Source organism: Caretta caretta, chromosome 4, assembly GCF_965140235.1.
Source record: "Caretta caretta isolate rCarCar2 chromosome 4, rCarCar1.hap1, whole genome shotgun sequence".
NCBI classification, from domain to species: Eukaryota; Metazoa; Chordata; order Testudines; family Cheloniidae; genus Caretta; species Caretta caretta.
The window spans coordinates 62,785,212-62,809,211 of NC_134209.1; the positions used below are offsets into that span (position 1 = coordinate 62,785,212).

The following is a 24,000-nucleotide window of genomic DNA, read 5'->3' on the forward strand; positions in this document are numbered from 1 at the left end:
TCTCACTCTTCCACCTACATCTACAGACACTGCACCAAGTGACTGAAGCGCTGATCAAAGGGGAGAGCCTGGCTGAAGAGCTACCAGCCAGCTTGTGGTGAGAAGCATCTAAGTTTATAAGGGCACTGAAATTGTTAAGGTCAGCTTAGAATGTGTTTTGCTTTTATTTCATTTGACCGTTTTTATTTCATTTGACCAAATCTGACTCCCCTTGGGATAACAAGCCTGGTATATAAGCTTGCAGTGTCTAGCAGACATAACTGGACTCTTCAAGACGGAGGTTCCTAGGGGTATTGGCTAGTGTCATTCAGTTGCACAATCAAAGAAGCAGCTTACATGCCAGAGGCTGTGCGTGAACAGCCCAGGAGTGGGGGCTCTCACAGCAGAGCAGGGTAAGGCTGGCTCCCAGAGTCAAGGATTGGAGTGACCTAGCAGATCACTGGTCTGGATAACACCAGAAGGGAATGTCGCAGACATGTTCCTTAATAATGCTGAAATGGTGAAATCAAACTTACTGAATTATTAAAAAAACAGCCTTTGCCTTCTAGACCATGTCTCTTGGAGTCAAAAGCTTATTTAAAAGAGTGCCTGTAAAGTTTACTTACAGAAAGAAAAATAAAGGCAGCCCTTCTGTTTGATCTGAAATCGAGGTAACAAGAGCATTGCATATAAAACATTTTTCAGATGATTCAACTTGAAGGTAAAGTTAAGTTTTTAAAAGTTGAAAAAAATCTATTAAGTCATTTAACTTGACCTGATCTGACGAAATGTCAGGCCAGGTTCTTTATTTTACCATCTTTAAACAAGTGATTTTTTTTTTTTGCTTCTTTAATGAGCTTCTTTCACTTTCTTTCCCCTCTATTAACAAAAATAATACAATGGAAGAAGAAAAAAATTCCATTTGCCAGATCTAAAGCTGCTAAGGAGATGTGACAATTACAAACCAAAGGGAGGACACAGCCACAAAAAGCAGCAGAGCTAGTGCAGTGGAGGTAGTTTCAGGTCACTGATCCAAACCCATCCCATCCCAGTAGTGATGGAAAGCTGTTACCACTTGACAACTGTTTGGCAGCCTACTTAAAATAAGTGTACCATCTCAGTCCAGTCCCAAGTGGACAAGGTTTCACATAACAAAAAAATCCATTATACTTGACGCTAACTAGTATCCTGGTTGGAGGGCTCCTTAGAAAGGCCAAGGGTTGAGGCACTGATAGACTGCTGTGCCTGTGTGGAACCTCTGTGAAGTCAATGAGGCTCTGTACGGGTGCAGTGCTCTGCTTGCGTGCAAGAGGTTGCAACACCCAGGGGTGGAATTTACCCCTGTGCAGAAGACCAGCAAAAGGCCTATGCATGATCTGAGTCCTCAAAATAGGGGGTTAGTGGGACTGAAGTGATGCATAGGCCTTGTGCATAAAGAAAAAATCACAGCCATAGTGAACAAGGAGATTTTACTGACTCTGTGAGGAGGCCAGCTCAAGATCAGCTTTAAGGCTCATTGGCCAGGCAGAATGCGGAAACCTATGTTACTTCTATTCTATTGAGAGAGGATTTCAGTTTGCAGATTTTTTTTATAAGCAGTATAACAAAACAAACAAAACCACTGGAAAGGTGAACAAATCCTTTAAAAATGTGAGGAAGATATTCCTAGAAAACTAGATCACCTGGTCACCAAAGGTGTGCCATTCACATGGCCACCTTGCTGCTCTGCTGCACACAAACCTTCTAACAGAAGCAGCTGTATTAAGTCTACTGAAGTGTTACTATCCAATTTACACCAAGACAAAAACTCATTTCTGAACACTTTACTTGAATTGAAAAGCTTCTGCCTCTATTCCATTCATTTCAATACATCGTTAGTTATGGAAAAGTTTTTTTTCCCTAGATTTTTAAAGAAACACCTCTGTTCCCAATTTATCTTTCCAGTTTTTAAAACCATTTTTAAGTTCTGAACCTTCACACACATTCTTTGGGAAAAAAGAATGAAGGTGACCTGTTAGCCTACCCACTGAAGGGAAGCTAAGATAGCTTTGTTATTTTATCTTTCAACCAGGAAAGTTACTTGTGAAACCTCTAAATAAATGAAGCTACCTTTGCACCACTAATTTTAAATCTGTGTTAGTATTTCCATCATTAACACTGCTATAAAAATAGTGTAGCCATTTTTCAGATATAAAATTAAAAAATAAACTGTTAAAAATATTTTAGTGGAGCTCCAATGGCCTAAAAAAGGCTCTGTTTTTAAACTGACAGTTTCCTTATGGAAAAAGAATGCCTTTTGGGGATCTGCAAAAAAATTAAAAAGTTAAAATATGGCCCAATTATTTCATTTAGAAATAATATGAACCTTCTGAATCAAAATAAACATCCTTTACATGCACAGAATTCCACCGGGAAGGCAGACTTACGTGTAAGCATTAGTCCTATCCTTACTAATGAGAGATAACCTGAAGTGTTTATTTGCCACATCTATTTAGCATGATAGAGAAAGAAAGAATTCCTTCAAACAAACCCAAATGCATCCAGCTAGTGAGTGGAAAGTAAAGTAATTAGTAGTAGTCCAGGCTGATCAGTCCAAAAGATGATCTCTCCATTCCAGCATTTCCTCGCACCTTTTCCTTTAAAATGTGTTCTCAGAATGGAAAAAGCTATCAACCTCTGAACAGCTGGGAGAGCAGGCATCAGAAATTCCAGAGCAGGATTTGTTTAGGGTTGTGTTTTCTAAGAACTCTAATGATAAGAGTATTGAAGCCCTAATGATTGCTGGCTTTTCACATATTAGAAAGACATTTTTAAAGGTATCACTAATATTTTGCAAGAGACTTCTAGATCGATATTTAGGACCTTGAGTGTCTCTTTAAGCAGAATTGACACGTTTAGCATAGTTCTTAAGTCAATGCCTCAGCCTTGTTAAAAATACCATGCATGTTGGACAAAATGCACCTCAAGTGCCACCTTACATGTTTGATATGTTACTTTGAAAGGGCCATGTTCCAGGGGAATATTCAAAAAATGCTGTCTCATTTTATAACTGTATCAGGAGAAATTTTTATTTTTTAAATTTTTTTAATCAACTTTGCATTTTGTTCTTGAGATAATGCTATTAAAGAAAGAAATCTATTATAAAAGCATGTTCATTGTCATCTGATATTCCAGGGGTGGCCAACCTGAGCCAGAATTTACCCATGTACATTGCCAAACAGCCACAGTAATACGTCAACAGCTCCCCCATCCCGCTCCCAGTGCCTCCCGCCCACCGGCAGCCCCGCCGATCAGCGTCTCCCCCTTCCTTCCTGCACCTCCCAATCGGCTGTTTTCTGGCGTGCAAGAAGCTCTCGGAGGGAGGGGGAGGAATGAGGGCACGGCAGGGGGTGGGAAGGGTGGAGTTGGGGGCAGGGCCCGTGGCAGAGCCAGGGGGTTGAGCAGTGAGCACCCCCCGGCACATTGGAAAGTTGACGCCTGTAGCTCCAGCCACGGAGTCGGTGCCTATACAAGGAGTCGCATATTAACTTCTGAAGAGCCGCACGTTGGCCACCCCTGTGATATGCTGTCCTCTCTTCACTAGTAGACTTCCGGACATTTTGGTACACGAGTGCTGACTTTTGTTTTTGCTGGCGGGTGCTTTTGAAGAGGTGTGTCTGTTTGGGGTGGGGATGGATGGGGGGGCTCTCTGCCAGTTTTGGGGGGAGGCTATTTTTAGCATATTTATCCACTTCTTTCATATTCTAGTTATTGAATATGTGTCTATATTGATATCTTAATTTAATCATTATTAAACTACATAATTACATTATCATGAATTACAGTATATTAAAATCATTGCACTCACCTACAAGCTGTCTTCATGAATGGCCCAGTTTAAAGACATTATGTCTCACTGTAGCTTTCTGGATGAAACTATCACCAACACAGTGGCGCATAGGTGCTCAGTATCGGATTTACAATGGCATCAATGTGTCGGGCACACATGCAGAAAGGGCCCCAGTGTATGGTCTGCCCCCACACTCTGCCCCCACTCGGCCTCTTCCCCCTGAGGCCACACCCGCCGCTCACTCCTCTCTGCCCCTACCCCCTCTCCTCCTGCTCGCTCCCCACCCTGTGCAAGCAGCAGGCAGGGACTCAGGGTGGGGGGAAAGGCTGAGTGGAGGGTAGGACCGGGCCCTGGGGCAGAGCAGCGGGCGGGGTCTTGGGGGAAGAGGCTGATCAGGGGCAGGAAGAAACAGAGGGCGGGGCCACCGTCTGGGTGCCAGGGCCCACAAAAGATTAATCCAGAGCACCCCCTATTTTTTTCGGTGGGCGCTTCAGCTCCAGAGCACCCATGGAGTCGGTGCCTATGTTTTGGTATCTTGTTCTGCATCTTTTCCATACATTTTCTCTGCTTGCAGTCCTTTTCTTTGTTGTCATGCAGCACCATGCTAATCAGAATGTGGCAAACAGAAGAAAAACACTTCCACCACACACATTTCCAAATATGTTTCTGTACTTGGTACAACGTGCCATAACATAGAGTCTAATTACTGTCACAACAGAGCATATGCTCTTGCCCTCTCTCCAAAGAGAAGTGCCTCAGGCACATTATCTAAGTGAAAATGAAGAGAACGTTGAAGAAGCCTGTTGGTGCTATTAAAAACGATAAAGGCCAAAGTTGTGTGTATATTTCACAAATGTCTTTCTGGGCACTTTGGAGGTTGAGTGTGTTTCACGTGCAGGGCTGGAATAAGACAATCCAGAGCCCTGAGCACAACGGACTACAGGTCCCCCCCTGTAGCCCCATCATTGTGCTATGGTGGTGGCAGGGGTGCCCCTTGCCTCCCAAATAGGTAAATAGCACGGGGTTCCCTTTTCCTGCAGGAGATGCCATTCTCCCCTTTACAGAGACTTGGTGGCAGCAAAGTATTTCCGCCCCCCACGCCCTCCAAGTACTTATCCCAGCAGCTGGAGTGTGCCTGGGTGGGTGGTGTGTTGGCCTGCTGCACTCTTCAACCCTTGCCACACACAGAGTCCTCCACTGAGATGCATGGGGCAGTATCCCCTCACAGAGCTGTAGTTTCAGGCTGGCTGCAAATTCAGGCAGATGTCACTGCATCGAACTTCCTCACACTGAGGAAACTAGTTCAGTTAAAATAAGCACTGACAAAAACCCTCAACCAAAACTTGAATTCAACCATTTTGAGATTCTAAAACGTGTTACATTGGGGGGAAAAAAGGTCTCTTTGCATGTCCTGATTTTGGCTGGAACACAAAGTGCCACGATAACTAGGGAAAAGCTGTTTTAACAGTATGCTGCAAAGTACAATATGATCTTGTGATGAGAAGGTATTACCATGAAAAGATAAACATTACCACTTTTTTGCTGACCAGGGTGAAACCAGTAAGTATTGAAAATTTTACAGGAAAACCTGAATTCATGAGCCCAAAGTAATCTGGAAAAAGCTTTTTTTAAGCGCATTGTGACAGGTATGATGAACACAGGCCTATCTGGAGACTGTCTTTAGCATTATGAAATTTTATCTGTATGTTAGAGCCAGACCTTGAAAGCATGAAAACTTCAAAGACCATTATACCAAGATTAGACAGATGATAACGAGCCCATGGAATATTCATAGACCTTTGTATGAATACATGTTATATATGTTTGTGTGTTCCTAGCTCACAAAGCATGCGGGGAGACATCCTGTGGAATCTGAATTCACTAGGGTATGATTAATGAAGAATCTCAAGGCTGGCTATGCAGCTATCCAGTCCTTTTAGCCCCATTGGGGGTGGAGGGGGCAGGAGAAAGAGGACAGTGATTGGCTTTTACCTGTTTTCAGGAGGCTGGGAGACAAAGGCTATTGGGGATACAGGCTGACTTTAAAGAGACTTTCTGGGATCTTGTTTTTGATTCAACAAATGGATATGACCTTTTGTCCAAGGGGGCACCCCACTATGCTGAAAGGTTGAAAGAACTGAAACTTGTCAGGGTCCCCATAAGGCTGATGGATGACTTCTGGTACGTTTAGTAGATGTTTAGACCTTTATATATTTTTTCTGTATGTTTCTGTTCTTAAATAAAGAAATCTGGTTTGAAAGAGCGGGGAAATCACTGTCCTTGTGGAGAGAAACTAAAAGAGCAAAGGTCTAAATGTTTGTCAGACGTGCTTAGGGAGAATCACAAGGAGACTGCAGTGTAAAACCCCTGTTCAGAAAGGAGTGGATGAGAGTCTTTGCCCAGAGAGATGACAGTTAAGGTATATATCTACATTGCAATTAAATGCCCACAGCTGGCCCATGTCAGCTGACATTGGCTCAGACTACTGGGCTGTTTAATTGCGGTGTAGCTAAAGCCATTGAGATTTTGCCCAGATTTGTTGTTCATGAGGAATTATCCACCTTTTTTACAATGGTTACTAACCTGGGAAAGCTGAGGGAAATCTCTCACTTTTGAAAGAATGCAGCTAGCAAAATTTCCTGTAAACGGAATCAAATTTAGTATGTTGTTGTAACATGTATTTGCTATAGGGGGCTGAAGAGTACCTTGCTTTATAATAGCCCTATAACTTGAAGAAAATAGAGAACATTCAGTTCACCTATGCTGGTCCTATATCTTGTCCTCATGAACTTGTTTTGCCTTAGGTTATTCTGTTGTTGCTGTCTGCATTAGACCTCCCTTCCCCATTGCCTGTTAGATTTATTTTTATGTTACATCTCGCCTTGCCTGCAAATTTTTCAGGGAAGGATCCATCTAGTGCTATGTATACATACAGGGCCTAGCACATTGGCATCCAGACCCCGATGGGGCCTGTGATGTTCAGTGATCACTTAATGCTTAAGGAGCTTGTCAGTGGTCTCTTTTATTCTGTGTCCAATTCCAAATGACTGTGCATAACAAGAGCTTCACAGAGCATCACCATGGCACCTAATATATCAATTTAAACCAATTCACAGTCCTCCCTCACCTCCTTCCTTGGTATTCCAGCCCTCTTTTCCCACACGGCTCCTTTGACTGGCTGAGGGGCTGACATGAGATCCAGAAGAGGTGGACAGGTCTCAGAGGTGGCTGAGCCCTTCTGTGCAGGAAAAGAGAGATCCATGCATCAAGGGTCCCCTCCAGGCCTGGAGCTGAAGGGCCTGACCTATGCCATCGCTAAAAGTTTTCCCTAATGTTGCCAGAGATGGCAGATTTGAGACAAATACTTGTCTCAATCTTTCCAATTTGTCTACTTTGTGCATTTGATAGCACTTTCTGTACAATCAGTTTCACTGTCTGCCATAGAGAGACAACTTGTGTTTTGTGGGTTACACACACCAACATGACAAGAAGAAAAAAAATTTAAAATAGGAAAATGTCGTTGTGAAATCACAAACGTTGGCAGAGGGTCAAGGGCAGGTGTAGCAACCAACTATTTTAACTCATTTTATGAAACTGATGATTTCACACTGGTGGTATTCCTGTAAGAAAGTCATCAGCCTTTCAGACCAGCAGTGCTATGTTGGCACTGGTGCAAGTCTTAGGCTTGTCGACACCATACAATTAGTGCTCATCACCTTGAGTGTAAATTTTAGTCTGGACTAGCATATCACGCACAAAGGGACTGCATGGACCCTGCTGCCACACACTAAAAGTTCTTTTGCGTGCATTATCTTAGGACTGTCTGAAACAAGACTACATCAATGACACAAAGGAATGTTTAGCATGTAGCAGAGGGGTCTGCCACACTAGATATTGCGTCGCACATTGCTGTGGACCAGAATTTACACCTCACCTGTTGCACACTAACACACTGTGTAGACAAGCCCTTAAAATAACAAATCCAGGACCTCAGACCACTGTAATTTTCAGTACCCGCTAATTGTCTAGTTTAGCATCACTTTGGAGCTTTAACAGGGCATTAACACACATCGTATCGAAGGCACTTGGGACCCAATCCTCTCACTTTTTGAGTAAGTGGATCCCATGAGTATTCCATCTCCAGGATACAAATTTGGTGTTTCGATGCTTTCACCGTTAGCTTGTGCAGTTGTCACATGCTTTTCTCTCCTCAAATTACTCCTCAGAACAAACTACTAATAACACAGAAGAATGGCAAAGTGACTACCAGCAGATAAGATAAAGAAACTACCCAACTAACGTGAAAGCGTCCTGACAATCTACATCTTTGGAGCTTATCCCCAAAACAACAAAACCCAGGAAAAGAAATTTACTGCCATACCTATCTGAAAGACTTCACAATTGAACTGAGGGTGAAATTGGTCATCTGAAACTCTTTTGGTGAAAAATGCTGATTTGGTGACACCAAAACATTTTGAGAATTTGTGTTGGTTTCACCAAATTGTTGTGTGTAAAAAAAAAAAAAAACTGAAGAAGTTGGAATGTTTCATTTTGACATTTTTGAATAACTTTCCACTGAGAAATTTCCTTTAATTCTATCAAAACCCTTTAAAATGGTTGAATTGAATGAAATGTTTTGTTGCAAAGGAACTGTTTTGTTTGACTTGTAGCAATTTTTTCTTCTACTTTTTTGGAATTGCCAATGAACCAGAAAACACATTCACATAGCTCTGCTTCACAACTTCAGGTCCACATAAAATCTGTGGACCTCCCCGGCTACCCAGCCATCTTCAAACTGAGCACAGTGGTTACTCCAACTCAGGACCCTCTCTCTTTCTGGTGTTGCCTTGGGAGTTTCCAGAGTTGGGGCGAGGGGAAGTTGAATTTAGTGGGCCCTCTGCAGCATGCCAATCATTTTCTTGAACAGGTGGAGTCAGTACATGTGTCCCTTTGGGGCTTGTAGAGCTTGAAAGGCCAGAGGTATTTATACGCCTGACCAAGAAATAAAATATGAACAGTGAATGAAGCCTGAAAATGCATACAAACTAACTCTTACCAAAAATAGCGAACACCATGTGAACTGGGAAATTTCCATATGATCACAGATGAAACAAAAGTACATGAATGCTTTATTTGTCTCCAAATGCCAGATTTCTAACAACTATATATATATATATATAGTGACAAAGCTCTGTCCTTGCCTCTGTGGGTCCCATGTTTCCTGGCGGATTTCGCTAGCCTCAGAGGCTCACTGTGACCCTGCACGTAACCCCTCTCTCTAGAGACAAGGGTCACAGTCTACTGAGCCATTTTCATCATAAGCCAGCGAGGGAGGTGAGGAGAAGTTATCCTTCCTTGCACAGTCTCTGTTGTCTCCCAGTCTCAGTGATTAATCAGGGGGCAAAGGTGTGGGGGGGGGGGCCCGGGCCCACCCTCTACTCCGGGCTCCAGCCCGGGGACCCTAATGGTATCAGCTATGGTAGCTGACCTTTTAGAAACATTACATGTACAATTCCCTGGGCTACTTCCCCCACAGCAGCCCTCACTTCCTCAAGCTCCACTTCACCCTTACCTAAGGGCCTCCTTCCTTGTGCCTGATATGGTGTGTACTACTCAGCCTCTCCCAAAGCTCCTGACATGCACACCCACCTGACTAACTGGGAGGCTTTTAACTAGTTTCAGCCAGCCCTTGATTGGCTTCAGGTGTCCCAATCAACCTAGCCTTCTCCCTGCCTTCTGGAAAGTTCTTAATTGGCCCCAGGTGTCTCAATTGCAACATCAATAGATTCATGCTGTATAGTTATCCTGTGCTGATTTTTTCATTAATAAGGGTTAAGGAACTGACTCCCTAATATGAGAACCACAGAATCTAGATTTGGGAGTTTTGGTGGATAATCAGCTGAACATGAAGTCCCAATGTGATATTATGGCCAAAAGAGCTAATGTGATCCTTGGATGTATAAACAGGGGTACCTTGAGTAGAGTAGAGAGGTTATTTTTACCTCTGTTCTTGGCACAAGTGTGACTGTTGCTGCACAATTCAAGAAGGGTATTGAAAAATTGAAGAGGATTCAGAGAAGAGCCATGAGAATGATTAAAGGATTAGAAAACATGCCGAATAGTGACAGACACATGGAGCACAATCTATTTAGCTAAACAAAGAGAAGGTTAAAGGGCGACTTAATTGCAGTCTACATGCACCTACATGAGAAATAAATATTCAAAAATGGGTTCTCCAATCTAACAGAGAAAAGTATAATAGATTTCAAAGGCTGGAAGTTGAAGCTAGACAAAATCAGAATGGAAATAAGGCGTAGATTTTATAACAATGAGGTAATTAACCATTGGAACAATTTACCAAGGGTTGTGGTGAATTCTCCATCTCTGGCAATTCTAATATCAAGATTGGATGCTTTTCTAAAAAATATGCTCTAGCAATTATTTTGGGGAAGTTCTCTGGACTGTTTTATACAGGAGGTCAGACTAGATGATCACAATAGTCTCTTCTGGCCTTGAAATCTGTGAATCTATTTTATGTTATTGAAGCAAGAGTGAAATTCTGCATGTATAAGAAAAAATAGTACATCGAAGCAAGGCAGACCAGGGGATAAGGAGTAGCCCAACTTGGCAGACAAGGGCATCCAACAAATGAATTTAACAAAGGAGCTGGGTTATAGGTGTAGATTATCAAGGAAGGCCTTTGGTAAAAGGATTCAGTCAAACAACATGTAAAGATGTCTATAACTTTAGTCTACTTTGTGTTAACAGAAAAGGCCTATTTCTACTTAGTCTAGAGTATTCTTCCATACATTTCACTTTGCTATTCTATCAGATTCAATCCATTTATTTGCACATTGGGTTCAGAGTATGTGTGATACAGTAATGCTCCATGATAATTCAAAGGTGCCATTTTAAGCCAAGTTATTTATCCTCTAGATTTCAGTGAAATTTAAGTAGTGAAAACAATATTCCAAGCCCCACGCCTCTATACATTTCTTTGTGATTCAGGTTTCTGCATACTATTGTCAGGGCAAACTCTGCCAGAAGGAGAAACTTACTACTTGTTGTGAAGTTACCCTCCCCAACCTGGGGAAGAGGATCTGCATCCTGGATGACTTGTAGTACTCCCACAGTCCGGACAGGAGGATCCAGAGCTACAGAGCTTTCATTCACAGTTATATCACTAGCTCCTGTAATCTGATTAGTTGGTGGTCCTCCTATGGAAGCTTCAAAATCTGGAGGTATATCATCTATGCAATCCGCATTTGGCTAATGGAAACAAAAAGAAAAGTCTTTGAGCTTTTATTCTACAGAGAAAATACTAAGGACTACAGTTAAGAAAGAAGGCCAGTATTCCATCTTCTGACAGTGGCCAATGCCAGGTGCCCCACAGGGAATGAACAGAACAGGTAATCATCAAGTGATCCACTCCCTGTTGCCCATTCCCAGCTTCTGGCAAACAGAGGTTAGGAACACCATCCCTGTCCATCCTGGCTAATAGCCATAGATGGACCTATCCTCCATGAATTTATCTAGTTCTTTGTTGAAACCTGTTATAGTTTTGGCCTTCACAACATCCTCTCACAAGGAGTTCACAGGTTGACAGTGCATTGTGTGAAAAAAATACTTCCTTTTGTTTGTTTTAAATCTGTGGCCTATTAATTTCATTGGGTGAGCCCTAGTTCTTGTGTTATGAGAAGGAGTAAATAACTCCACGAGTCATGATTTTATAAACCTCTATCTTCTCCCCCCCTTAGTTGTCTGTTTTCCAAGGTGAAAAGTCCCAGTCTTATTAACCTTTCCTCAGATGGCAGCCGTTACGTACCCCTAATAATTTTTGTTGCCCTTTTCTGAACCTTTTCCAATTCCCATATATATTTTTTGAGATGGGGCAACCACATCTGCACCAGTATTCAAGATGTGGGCATACCATGGATTTATATAGAGGCAATATGATATTTTCTGTCTTATTATCTATCCCTTTCTTAATGATTCCCAACATTCTGTTCAGTTTTTTGACTGTCATTGCACACTGAGTGGATGTTTTCATTCTCTGAAAACAATGACTCCAAGATCTCTTTCTTGAGTGGTAACAGCTAATTTAGACCCCATCATTTTATACGTATAGTTGGAATTATGTTTTCCAATGTCCATTACTCTGCATTTATCAACATTGAATTTCATCTGCCGTTTTGTTGTCCAGTCACCCAGTTTTGAGAGATCTTTTGGAGTTCTTCACTGTCTCCCTGGGACTTAACTATCTTGAGTAGTTTTGTATCATCTGCAAATTTGTCACCTCACTATTTGCCCTTTTTTTCAGATCGTTTATGAATATGTTGAATAGGACTGGCCCAGTACCCCTGGGGGACACCACTATTTACTTCTCTCCATTCTGAAAATGGACCATTTATTCCTACCCTTTGTTTCCTATCTTTTAACCAGTCTTAAAGGAAATAACTGCTCTAGATTTTCTTCCTGAATTTATACATAAGTGGTTGTAGTTAAACAAACATTAATTTAGATTTTTTTCCTCTCGCCCATTCCTTTTAGGGCCCTATCCTGCAATCACTTACTATTATGTCTTGTGCTTATTACTGTTGCCTCACTGATTTAAATGGGACTATGATAAATATTGCAATTTTGGGCCCTTAAATGGTAATATCCAATAAACACATAGTTTATTTGCTTTCTACATACCTGGATCCTCTTAATACTATTTGTAGGAAGACTATCTTGCAGTATGCAGAGGAAATGTTTAGTATGAAAAAGTCTTGCCCAGAATATTGATGTTTGCTTCCTCACAGAAAAAAAAAAAAGTTTGGGGGAGTGTGTCATGGAGTAAATGAGCACATATATTGATATAATCTGCCTGAGGTAGGCACACTGCTGAGTCAGATTATTAACATAAACACAGGCACTAACTGCAAGGGATTTTGTACCTTTTAAGTCACTGCTTTCTTGAAATACACATACTATAGAGCTGATATCAGAGACTTAAGTGAAAGCGAGGAACTGATAAGAACTGCATGTGTGCACATTTGTACGAGGGGTGGAAAAGGGGTGTATATAGCTATTGCTAAGAGAAGGAAAAATGTTTTCAATATTAAAAGACTTACATTTTGCCTATACTGTACTTCATTTCTTATAGCTGAAAATAATGAGAAAGAATAAAGAATTCATTGTAATGGGAATTTCAGGAGTCTTTCCTGTATTGTGGTCCCAGAGAAACCAAGTGAATTAAAAAACAAAAAAACTGTTTAGCTCAGAATTAAAACTCATGCCTATAAATGCACATATCCCAGTAAATTCAGGGCTAATGGAAAAGTGATTCAGATGCATTTAAAGCAGATGGTTACAGAGCTTGTGTGTTTTGGTGCCAAGACCTCTGTTAATATCCTCTAGACAGCAACTCACTGGTCAAGCTGAGATGACCAATTGCAGTAGAATTTACTGATCTTTCAAGCATTTCTGTATTGGTTTATTTCCTGACTGTCAGACTGATGATTTCTGGAGAGTTCCCCTCTGAACACTAATGGCAAATTGTGTAAGTCAATTCCCTTTGCCGTACATGAGAATGCAGACTCCCCTAAGCCTTTCAGCAAAGGTGTCAGGTCTGCTCTCTCCATAGCAGGGAGAGGTTGAGCTTGCACACCCACTTCAGATATAATGCCTTAAGGTTATGCCATAAAATAATAAAAACAAGGAAAATTCAAAGATTAGGGTACTGTGTGCAATGTGTTCAATATCACCTGTAAGCATAAAGGGGCATGTTCAGATAGAACTGCAGTTACACAAATATCCTGTTAGGCCTAAAAAAGTTAGCAGACACTACAGGGTAGATTTTCAAATGTATTTAGTGCCTAATCTATTTAGGCACTTTTGAAAATTCCACTTGCTGAGCATCTGCATCTATAGTCGCCTAAATACTTTTGAAAATCTGATTCAGCGGCCCTGATCTAGCAAAGCATTTAAACATTGTTGATCTCAAGCATCTGAGTAGTCCCACTGAAGAAAATGAGACAGCTTATGTTTTTTCAGCTAAACCTGTGCCCAAGTGCTTTACTTGATCAGTCCTTTAGCCTATTTCACCCTTTCCTGTGAATTTCCTGACTGTTGTTTCATGCCAGGATAATGGACTTAAAAAAAAGTGCAGCATGTCTGTTCTCTGAGTTTATTAAGTCCCATGATAAAAAGTCTAAGGGGAAAATATTCATGAAAGCTGGCAGTTTCTCAAAACGACACTATTAAAAGCACAGCAGCAAGCTATCCCGATACAAAAGAAAGTAAGAGTAGCAGTAAGAAGCCAACATGGCTCAATCAGGAGCTCTTTCATGGCCTGAAATAAATCAAAAAAGGAACCTACAAAAAGTGGAAACATGGATAAATTGCTAAGGATGAATAGCAAAGAACAGCACAAGCACATAGGGACAAAATCAGAAAGGCACAAAATGTATTACTCCTAATAAGGGATATAAAATGCAATAAGAAGAACTTCTATAAATACATTAGGAGAAAGAAAAAGATGCAGTGTATAGGTCCACTACTTAGTGGGAAGGAGAGCTAATAACAGATGACATCAAGCAGGCTGTAGTGTTTAATGCCTATTTTGCTTCAGTCTTCACTAAAAAGATTAATTGTGACCAGATGCTTTACACAATTAATATTAACAATGGGAAAAACACAAGCCAGAATAGAGAAAGAGCAGGCTAATGAATATTTAGATAAGTTAGATATATTCAAGCCAGCAGGCCCTGATGAACTTCACTCTTAAGGTACTTAAAAGAACTACCTGCAGCAATCTCAGAACCATTAGCAATTATTTTTGAGTACTCATGGAGGATGGGTGAGGTCCTAGAGCAGGGGAGGGCAAACTTTTTGTCCCGAGGGCCACATCAGGGTGCAAAACTGTACGGAAGGCTGGGTAGGGAAGGCTGTGCCACCTAAGCAGCCTGGCCCCTGCCCCCTATTCACCTCCTCCCACTTCCCGCCCCCTGACTGTCCCCCTCAGAATCCCCAACCCATCCAACCCCCCTTACTCCTTGTCTCCTGACTGCCCCCTCCTGGAACCCCCAGCCCCAAACCGCCCCCCCTGGGATCCCACCCCTTATTCAACTCCCCCTGCTCCCTGTCCCCTGACTGCCCTGCCCCCTATCCACACCCCCGCCCCGCCCCGAGGGACTCCCACACCCTATCCAACCCCCCTTGTTCCCTGCCCCCTGACCGCCCCAGAACCCGCACTCCTAACTGTCCCCTGGGATCCCCTACCCAACCCCCCCGCCGCCCCCTTACCATGCTGCTCAGAGCGGCAGGAACTCACAGGGCAGAGTAACTGCAGGGGAGAGGGAACAGCGGGGGAGGGGCCAGGGACTAGGCTCCTGGGCCAGGAGCTCGGGGGCTGGGTAGGACAGTCCCGTGCGCCAGATGTGGCCCACGAGCCGTAGTTTGCCCACCTCTGTCCTAGAGGATGGGAAAAGGGCAAACCTATCTTTAAAAAGAGGAACAAAAAGGACCCAGGGAATTATAGACCCGTCAGCCGAACTTTGATACCTGCAAAGATACTAGAACAAGTTATTAAACAATCAATTTGTATTGCCCAATTAGTGGATAATAGAGTAATAGATAATAACCAACATGGATTTGTCAAGAACAAGGGGGAAACAGTAGAAGTGATACATCATGATTTTAGTAAGGCTTTTGACAAAGTCCCATGTTACATTCTCATAAGCAAACCAGGGAAACGTGGTCTAGATGAAGTTTTTATAAAGTGGGTGCATATCTGGCTGAAAGATCATACTCAAAGAGTAGTTATCAATAGTTTGCTATCAAACTAGGAAGATGTATCTAGTGTGGTCCCACAGGGTCTGCCCTGGATCCATTTTCATCAATGATTTTGATAATGGAGTGGAGACTAAGCTTATAAAATCTGTAGATGATGCTAAGGTGGGAGGGTTTGCAAGCTCTTTGGAGGGTAGGATTATAATTTAAAATGACTGTGACAAATTAGAGAATTGGTCTGATATCAACAAGATGAAATTCAATAAAGACAAATGTAAAGTTCTGCGCTTAGAAGGAAAAGTCAAATGTACAAATACAAAATGGGGAATAACTGCGAGGCTGTAGTACTGCTGAGTAGGATCTGGAGGCTATAGTGGATCACAAATTGAACATGAACCAACAATGTGAAACCGTTGCCAAATAAATAAATAAAGAGCACTAATATTCTAGGGCATATTAACAGGTTTCATATATAAAACATCGGAGGTAATTGTTCCACTCGGCACTAGTGAGGCCTCAGCTGGAGTATTGTGTCCAGTTTGGGGCACCATGTTTTAGGAAAAAAGTGGACAAACTGGAAACAGTTCAGAGGAGACTACAACAATGGTCACCTAACCTATGAGGAAAGGTTAAAAAACGGGGCATTTTAGTCTTGAGAAGAGACAACTTAGAAGGGTCTGACAGTCTTCAAATATGTTAAAGGCTGTTATAATGAAGATGGTGATCAATTGTTCTCCATATCCCCTGAAGATAGGACAAGAAGGAATCAGCTTAATCTGCAGCAAGAGAGATTTAGGTTGGATATTAGCAAAAGCTTGCTAAATATAAGGATAATTAAGGATTGGATTAAGCTTCGAAGGGAGGTTGTGGAATCCGTGTCACTGGAGGCTTTTAAAAACAGGTTAGACAAACACTGCCAGGCATGGTCTAAGCATACTTGGTCCTGCCTCAGTGGAGGGGGCTGGACTAGATCACTTCTCGAGGTTCTTTCCAGCCTTACATTTTTATGATTCTATGTTACAAACTTAGCATTGTCATATGATTTTCTGTTCACAGACTAAAGTATAGAATGTAGTCAGACAACAAAAAACCTAAACCACAGTTTGGGGGTTTCGCGTTGGGGAAGAGACTAAATAACAGTTGGCGTGAAGACAAAGTGCATCTGCAAGCATACAAAATTCTAAGCAACTTTGAGCAAAGAACAGGCTTTATCCTGCAAAGACATGAGTCCCACTGAACTAGGAGTATTCATGTGTGTAAAGCTATGCATTATGTTTACTTGCAGGACCAGGGACAAAAATTGCTGGGCACAAACATCCACATTTTTTCCCATTAGATTTCTTTTCAAACAGTTGTTGGAAGCCTTTGAAAGTTCATTTTAAAATCAAATTTGGTTTTGAGGATTATACAATTTAAACAAATAGTCTAAATATATATACACACACACACACGTGGATATATATGTGTACATATATATTTTAGCACTATAACTAAGCAAATGCATAAATGTTTTTTCCCCCCAGTTATCCATTTGCTCTTCTCTTCCCTTGTGTTCGCAGTTTTTGCTAGAATGAGCTTTTATGACCAATTTTTAAACCCTTAAAAATAGGAGAGAATGGAAAGCCTGACAAATACTAACTAAAGCGGCACAAATGTCATGGTTCAATTTAATTGATCCCATTTTACATGCAGGTTTAATATAATTTTACTTGGAAAAAAACTAAACAGTAGACTTTAATCCTAACGATAACAAATATTGCTTTTTTAAAATTACTATTTATACCTTTGACTGTCAGAGTGACACAGATATATTTTGATACATTTTGTTAGTTATATTAGTTTCTCTAGTTCTCTGTACATATGTGCTTTTAGGGCCTGACTTTAAAAATGGGAGTCTTTCCACTGACTTGAATGGCCTTTGCATCAGGTTCTCAATAAAAGGCTCCAACTCAACCAATCTGGTAAAAAAAGTGCAGTTGTTTTCCTGTTCAGATCATGTTTCTGGGGAAGGAGTCAGAACTGAAGGGAGATTATTTTACTTGATATGATCATCCCAACAATGATGTAGCTCTTTGAAATTGAAAGAAAAAAAAGTTTCCCCTTTAGACACCAAGACCAGAAGAAGCTCAGCTTTGTGAGCTGAATTCACCATCAGCATGCCAGTGAAAGGACTGAGGCCAGACATTTGCTTCTGTAAATGGTGGCAGAATTCATTAAGGGTGGAATGCCTCCAGGGGACCAGGCTGCCTCAGCAGAAAGGAGATACATCTTAATGGGAGCTTCTGGGCACTCACCAGTTTTGAAAATCAGGCTAGTTATTTACATGTCTAAATAGGCTTTAGTTTTAGGCAGCCATTTAAAAAAATCTTGGCTATGAAGTAAACTCTGTGATGAAATTGGCATGCAGTGACTTAAAAATTTAGATCTAGCTTTTTTAGAACAATATCAGTTAGAAACTATTATACATTCCTCTTAAAATGGAAATGTAATGCCACATTCATACTCACACAAATCAATTTTCAAATGTACATCACTAAGGTAAGCATACAACTGGCATGAAGACATTCTATTATAAATGGAGCCAGTAGCACTGCCTATAAGCCAAGGTTTCCCGACACTTTCCATTATAAGACTGTTTTCAGTCGTTTATAACTTTGCCAAACTGCAACCATTTGGGTTGAAGTTTTCCAAGACAGGTGTTTGCCTCAGATTTTTTTTAAGGGTAGTGGAGGTAGTTTTGGTTACAACAGTTCAGCAAGAATTGAGAATGAGGTTAGGGAGGGAAAATATGTTTTGCCCATGTTAACCAAATTTGTACAACTGTTTAATTGAGAAGCTGTAGGGCTTCATGCTTTGGAACAGGACTTGAAATTGGGAAGGAGGGTGACCTTTTTGTCACAGATGTGCTTTTTCCAGTACCTATGAAATTCCACTCAAATTTGGCCAAGTTTGAGCCTCTGAAAATATCAGTTCACACATGCTCAGTAGAGACCTGTTAAAAGTTAGGCAGCTACATTCTCTGAAGATTCCATCAGTACCAAGCATGATCCAGCTCAGCGGACGCAGGAGCTGAGCAGCACTTTCCTGCAATTGTTCCCCCTGGCAGCCAAGGACTGCTGCGGCATAGGAAGCCATAACTGAGAGGAGGGAGACTGTCTCTCCTGTGCTCTTTTTATGCTCCTCCTGCTGGGGCCCAGGCAGCAAGGAGGAATCAGCCTGACTTGAATGCAGAGGGGTGAAGAGCAGTGGGAGGGGTGATAGGATTATGGGGAACAGGGACAGGAATTTAAGGGGAAAGAGGATAAAGGGGCTGGATCTTGGGGGGGCAGGGAGTTAGGAGTAAGGAAGCAAAGGGGACAGAGACAGGCTAAGGGCAAAAGAGCACACTCCCCTCCAGAACCTGGAACTGAATGCAGGAGTTCTGAGTGGTTTCTTTTCTGTCAGCAATAGCTGTGAAACCCACTGGCAAAGTGTGCGTCTCATCCCCCGCTAATGGCTGGTCTGCATGCTGCATAACAGCCTACTACTGCTGCAAGTTACTTAGAGATCTGTGGTAAGGGTGGATCTTAAGGTCCTAACCCTGCTGATGACCCACGTGGAAGTCAGTGGAAAAAATAGTATGTGATGATGGAATTAAACAGTAATGCATACTAGGGAGCTGAATGAAGGTTGAACATGCAGCCTTAACACTGGCATTTCCTAATTTCTGAGTGTTTGACTTTGCAACTTTAACAATCTTGCATTGTAGTTTTTTCTGTATGTAACACACACACACACACACACAAAATCAAGAAGCCTAATTATAATGTATCATTAGAATTATATTATTTGCCTTCTTTTGGCTTTATAATTGTACTAAGTTAATGGACACACCTGCATGATTATTTTATTATTGCGCTATTTCCTAGAATAATAATTTCAGCACTTGTATCAGACTTTTTTCATTTCAGTAATCTGTTTGGATTATATGTCCCCATGTCATTTCACTGCTGCTCTTGGGGGTAACTACATTAGCTGTCCTCATTTGTTCATCTGTTGGCCTTTGTCTCATTTCTTTTGTGTAGTGCTCAGATATGTAATGCTGGCATGCTGCTACCTCAGCTTGGGGACAGTGTATTTACAGCAGCTGTTGGCATACCAACCACCACTGGTTCAGTGTTCAACTTGACAGTCAGGAGATACTTTTTCACATAGCATAAACCTTGATTAATTTCTTGGTGGAGAAGACACTGAACTGTGAGATACCTGTAAATTTAGGGAAATTAATTGCTGGCAGAACATGTACTAAATATATTTGACAATAGAATCCAAAGAGTTAATTGGCAAGTTTTGGCAGGTTTCTAAACAGATCTGAATTTACCAAGTGACTAACAATCTAACATTTTCTTATACTGTAATTACATGAATCTCATATGTTTAATAACATTTCCTCCAAATGATGTTTCATAACTAGAATTCTGAGCGCAAGGCCTGCTGATATGCAAGGATGCCTTAAGAGAGGAAACGGAACCAGACAGAAAAGGCAATGACTTTTGCAATCAGAATCAGAGGCAAACTGCCTTAGAACGATACATCGGGAGAGTTTTTATTTGTACACCCTTTGCTTTGAGACAACAAGGAGGAATGTAGTTAAAAAAATCCAGCCCTGATGTAAAGGAGTAAATAGAAAAGGTTTGTATGTGAATGTACAACCCTGCCACAATTACTTAAAACAATCCAACCCCTCAACAAACCAACCAAGCAACACAGACACACATGCACACCCTCCCAGCCAAAGGGCATGGGGGGGGGAGAGGGGAGAAGAGAAAAATAGATGTCTGCTTGTGTTCCTGTTAATAAATCAGTGTACCATGGTGATGAATGTGGTATGAGAACCTAAATAACACACAGATGGGCATGTATACAGGATGGAGGTGTTCTCACTCTATTTTGACTAGCCTGTTGCATGACATGCTTACCGGAATCCCTAGAGCTTTTAGAATGTTCATTTTACACATAGGGCAGGTGCGATGATCTAGCAGCCACGGGTCTACGCAAGATTTATGAAAAAGATGCCTGCAATAAAAAGCAAGATATTTTAATTCAAATCCATCCGAGTGTAGCTTAGAGCTGTTCAGTCATTACCAAGAGTTGCTTCTGAATGTAGTATAATAGGGAGTTTTGAAAGTGTAGTTTTTTGGTATACGATAAGGATTATAAAAGTGCATAGACAGGAGTATAAAATCACTGTACTAAATCTTATTCAGATAAGCACACCGATCCCTGCCTGTTAGAGTTCACTGACAAGGTACAGAAAGTTAGATGTACAAAATTAGACACCAACAATCAGAGAGCCAAATGTACGTGTAGCAGCAAAGCCAACTTTCTTAAAATGCTATAGACTGCCAGCTGTAACACAGATAAATGAAACTCAGCTTTTGGTAAAGGTCAGATCATGTATATATCTACTGTTGGTTCCATAACACAAAACTGACCCCACCACAGTGACCCAGAACTTTAAATAGCTGTAACATGAAGCCATTTTGCATCTGTTATTATTTTGCAGGATCATGACAGTGTGTAGGCAGAAACCCCCCCGCCCTTTTTTTTTTTTTTTTTTTGAGAGAGAGAGAGTGTGTGGCCTTTTGGGCGAGGCTCCTCCCCTCCCACCTATTTTCCTGCCCCTCAAAAGCCACCCATGAGAATGAGCATCTCTAGACAAACATTTCTCCCTCTGGAGCCGGTTGATACTATCCCTTCAGCCAATGTGAAGTGATCATTAGCAAGACAGTGAAGCCATTCTGCCTACATATTTATCCAGTTATGGGAAATACAGTTTCTTAGCCACAAGTGTCAGTTGTCTAAAGTTGCTTGAACAAACTGGAGGTTGCATACTCAAACATGTAATTTATGCACCTCATTCATTCTTGAGAAGATGTTCTGTTATGTTGCATTTGACAGGATAAGCACCTCAGCAGACTCAGAGTACAGAGAAAAGTCCTGCAGTTCTGCTGGGTGAAGAATTTAAGAAATGCTGGGAGAAGAAATTAAGAGAATTTCTCATGGGACTCAGATACGAGACAGGGAAGTTGTTTGCTGTCTTTGTGCCTCAGCTGGAGCATCCCTACAGAAAACAGCTCCCAATTTCTTTTAATCACTATAGTATACAGAGAATTATAGCCAGATTTTTTTAGTTATTTGTGAGTACTTCAACTGAGGAGAGGGGATATACCAGGTGCATAGATTGCTGTGAGGAAGAACATTCCGGAACCCTGACTGCAGCTGAATGGAGGAGTATTGTTGGCACAGTGAGTTGGTCTCCAGTGAGACACTGGAGCAGAGATTTCCTCTCCTGTATCCCATAGATTTTTGTGAAAGCTTGTGGTTTTTCATTATTCATCTGTGGATTTTTATTAGAATAATTGTTGGTTTGTTTCCTGTTAACAAACAGTCAATTTTGCAACATCTTGGACTTTTAATTCATTTAGCCAAGTGTAAGAGTCATTGACTTATCTCACACATATGTTTGCTGTCTCCTTGAACATGCCATGTGGCTCTATCTGCTCTGTAACATTTTGTACCTACACCTTTGGTCCAGTTATACTGTTTCTGAAAAACAGGTACAAAGTTTTCTTATGTAACCATAGCCTCAACACCTAAATCTTTGTGTAGCAGTCTGAAAATACACTCACCCACCTAAAAGTCTGATTTACATATAGAAGACTTAAGCAGAAATCAGGAGGACGCTTTTATTCTGAAATAAGAGTGTCCATACTTAGATTTGCATCAAAATAACAAAAGCTGTGAATTAAACATATTTCGGTTATTTCAATGCAAATTTATGTGTAGAGCAGTCCTAAATACCTTTTCTCTAGCAATTAACAGATGTGCAACATTGTGCATGTCGAAAAAAGAAAAGGAGTACTTGTGGCACCTTAGAGACTAACCAATTTATTTGAGCATAAGCTTTCGTGAGCTACAGCTCACTTCATCGGATGCATACTGTGGAAAGTGTAGAAGATCTTTTTATATACACATAAAGCATGAAAAAATACCTCCTCCCACCCCACTCTCCTGCTGCTAATAGCTTATCTAAAGTGATCACTCTCCTTACAATGTGTATGATAATCAAGGTGGGCCATTTCCAGCACAAATCCAGGTTTTCTCACCCTCCCAACCCCCCCCCCCCCACAGGAGGTAATGTTGTCATCATGAATAGGTCGGAATATGAACAAGAGGCTGCTCGGCAGCTCTCCAACACCACTTTCTACAAGCCATTACCCTCTGATCCCACTGAGAGTTACCAAAAGAAACTACAGCATTTGCTCAAGAAACTCCCTGAAAAAGCACAAAATCAAATCCGCACAGACACACCCCTGGAACCCTGACCTGGGATATTCTATCTACTACCCAAGATCCATAAACCTGGAAATCCTGGGCGCCCCATCATCTCAGGCATTGGCACCCTGACAGCAGGATTGTCTGGCTATGTAGACTCCCTCCTCAGACCCTACGCTACAAGCACTCCCAGCTACCTTCGAGACACCACTGACTTCCTGAGGAAACTACAATCCATCGGTGATCTTCCTGATAACACCATCCTGGCCACTATGGATGTAGAAGCCCTCTACACCAACATTCCACACAAAGATGGACTACAAGCCATCAAGAACACTATCCCCGATAATGTCACGGCTAACTAGTGGCTGAACTTTGTGACTTTGTCCTTACCCATAACTATTTTACATTTGGGGACAATGTATACCTTCAGATCAGCGGCACTGCTATGGGTACCCGCATGGCCCCACAGTATGCCAACATTTTTATGGCTGACTTAGAACAACGCTTCCTCAGCTCTCGTCCCCTAACGCCCCTACTCTACTTGCGCTATATTGATGACATCTTCGTCATCTGGACCCATGGAAAAGAAGCCCTTGAGGAATTCCACCATGATTTCAACAATTTCCATCCCACCATCAACCTCAGCCTGGTCCAGTCCACACAAGAGATCCACTTCCTGGACACTACAGTGCTAATAAACAATGGTCACATAAACACCACCCTATACCGGAAACCTACTGACCGCTATTCCTACCTACATGCCTCCAGCTTTCACCCTGACCACACCACACGATCCATCGTCTACAGCCAAGCTCTGCGATACAACCGCATTTGCTCCAACCCCTCAGACAGAGACAAACACCTACAAGAGCTCTATCAAGCATTCTTACAACTACAATACCCACCTGCGGAAGTGAAGAAACAGATTGATAGAGCCAGAAGAGTTCCCAGAAGTCTCCTACTACAGGACAGGCCTAACAAAGAAAATAACAGAACGCCACTAGCCGTCACCTTCAGCCCCCAACTAAAACCCCTCCAACGCATTATTAAGGATCTACAACCTATCCTGAAGGATGACCCAACACTCTCACAAATCT

The 24,000-nt window shown here is 41.7% G+C and overlaps 1 protein-coding gene across 2 annotated transcripts in view; it reads right to left on the reverse strand.

The window, feature by feature from the left end:
• Positions 1-24,000, reverse strand: part of RNF150 (ring finger protein 150) — a 202,282-nt gene that overhangs the window by 23,922 nt on the left and 154,360 nt on the right. For both annotated transcript variants that reach the window (XM_048847065.2, XM_075127702.1), the window contains exons 5-6: positions 20,542-20,638; positions 10,867-11,077 (exon numbers count right to left, since the gene is read on the reverse strand). In XM_048847065.2, the coding sequence (XP_048703022.1) occupies positions 10,867-11,077; positions 20,542-20,638 (308 nt within the window). The remainder of the gene's footprint in view (positions 1-10,866; positions 11,078-20,541; positions 20,639-24,000) is intronic.